This window comes from Echinops telfairi, unplaced genomic scaffold (genome assembly GCF_000313985.2).
Source record: "Echinops telfairi isolate 266 unplaced genomic scaffold, ASM31398v2 ScPeMD7_5;HRSCAF=22, whole genome shotgun sequence".
Taxonomy (NCBI): domain Eukaryota; kingdom Metazoa; phylum Chordata; class Mammalia; order Afrosoricida; family Tenrecidae; genus Echinops; species Echinops telfairi.
Window position 1 is genome coordinate 12,031,774 of NW_022103901.1, and position 1,981 is coordinate 12,033,754.

Below are 1,981 nucleotides of genomic sequence, written 5' to 3' on the forward strand. Positions count from 1 at the left end.
TGTGAGTTGCAGTCTACTCAGTGACGCTGAGCTTGTCCTGTTGTTACTTCATGATAAGCCAGGTGCTGTGCTGGGTTCTGGGGTGTAATATTGGGGGGGGGTGGGGAGAGGAATCCGCGTGGTGTGTCCCCATCCTTCCACTTTCTTTACTTAGTCCTGTGTGGTTAAGTGTGGACTGGGTTGGTAATTGGATGTTGTCAAGAACTTTGGACTGTCCTGCCTATAGGTTCCAGTGCTGGGGCCGGCAGTGGAGAGTTCCATGTGTACAGACACCTGCGCCGCAGGGAGTACCAGCGGCAGGACTACATGGACGCCATGGCTGAGAAGGTCAGTGGGGGAGGAGGCGGACTGGGCCTGGGGAGGGGGGATGTGTAGTTACCGCCTTTGGAGAACAGTCCTTTCTAGGAGACTATGATGCATTTGAGCGCTGTCTTCTGAAGTTGGTGTGGAAAGCAGTCGAGCAAAGTTCGGGGGCCTCCTCAGTCAGGCTCAGCACAGCATGATGCTTCCACAGTGCGGGGTGGGGTGGGGGGCATGTGTGGAGCCTGCGTGTGAGGACCCAGCAGAGTCCTCCCCTCCCTTGGCCAGGAAAGGAACTTAGGGTCAGGACTCCACACATGCAGCTCTGCAGGAAAACAGCAACATGTTGAAAGTAGCAGACTGTTTTTCTTTTTCCTTAACTAGTTGTGCTAATCTACTGTAGTGTCTTAATTAATATTCTCTGTTTCACTTCTTTGGATTCTAATATCTGTATAGCCTTGGCTACACAGAAACTCACAAAGTACAAGGGTCATGAATAACGGAAGTAGACAAGTTGTCATGTGATTGAGCAGTGCTGGGGGGAGTTGTTCACCAGGACATGTTACAAAGGTTCAGGTCTGCTCATAAATGCCCAGAGGGGCAGACCCCTGTGGTGAGCCTCAGCCAGAGGGCACCCAGCTCCATGGGTCAACAAGTCCAACTCCCCAATTAGGCACCCAGAGGCACCCCACTCGGCAAGCCAGTCATCTACACAGAAGCACTCCTCTGAACTTGCTCTGTGGCCTGGGAAGTCCATCTTGGTTCTGCTGCTGCTCCTCTGTTAGTACCGATGTAGGAGTCCACTGCACAGGGCCTCCACTCCTGGCCCTTGATGGTGGTCAGCTCTCTCCTTTCTCAGAGGGCTCATTTATACACAGCAGGCCTGCACTCCAGGAGATCCTGTTTGCAATGACTCATGGTGAATTCTACCAGTATCTCCCCCCACCTTCTTACTAGAACCATGCAGGGAAAAGTCGTTTGGTGGAAATAAGAGACGTTGGCCAGAAGAGCCACATTAGATTACTGCTGTTTGCTTTTTAGGACTACCTGTAGGCATGTAGTGAGTTATGGGTTGGGCTGCTACCCCAAGGTTAGCTGCTCCGTAAGAGAAAGCTGCGGCTTCCTGTTCCCATGAAGATGTGCAGCGTCAGAAACCCACAGGGGCAGTTCTACTCTGTCCTGTAGGGTCGCTGTGCGTCAGAATGGAATCAGTTATATGAGAGCACACTGATGACAGGAACTGGAAAGCTAGGATGGGAACTTACAGGGCAGTGAATTTCTATTCATGAGGGAAGAACAGCTCAAAAGGAGGGAGAGAAGGGTTGCACCGCTTGAAGGATTTAGTCAGTGTTACTGCCGTGTAGACAGAGAAATGGTTACATTGGTGAATGTTGAGGATACTCCCAACAACTACAAAATAAAATTTAGAGAAAGGTCAACTGTTAGGGCTCCTGAAGTAGTATATTTAATATATTTTAGAATAAAAAGACGGTGTGGGGGGCAGGATCAGACTCCACAGAAGCTGTTTCGCAAATAAAATGCTTTTAAGAATGAAACAATATATTCATAACTTAGAATACTGTTTGGCCATGAAATGGAACACACAATTGATATGTGCAACATGAGTAATCCTTAAAACATGCTAGCACACGAAGCCCTGCTCCAAAGACACCGCATGGTA

The 1,981-nt window shown here is 49.4% G+C and overlaps 1 protein-coding gene across 1 annotated transcript in view; it reads left to right on the plus strand.

Moving 5' to 3' along the window:
• The first annotated feature begins 227 nt into the window (after positions 1-227).
• Positions 228-1,981, plus strand: part of PRKRIP1 (PRKR interacting protein 1) — a 21,620-nt gene continuing 19,866 nt past the window's right edge. The window contains exon 1 of the mRNA XM_004705972.2: positions 228-327. Coding sequence (XP_004706029.2) covers positions 307-327 — 21 coding nt within the window. The 5' untranslated portion in view covers positions 228-306. The remainder of the gene's footprint in view (positions 328-1,981) is intronic.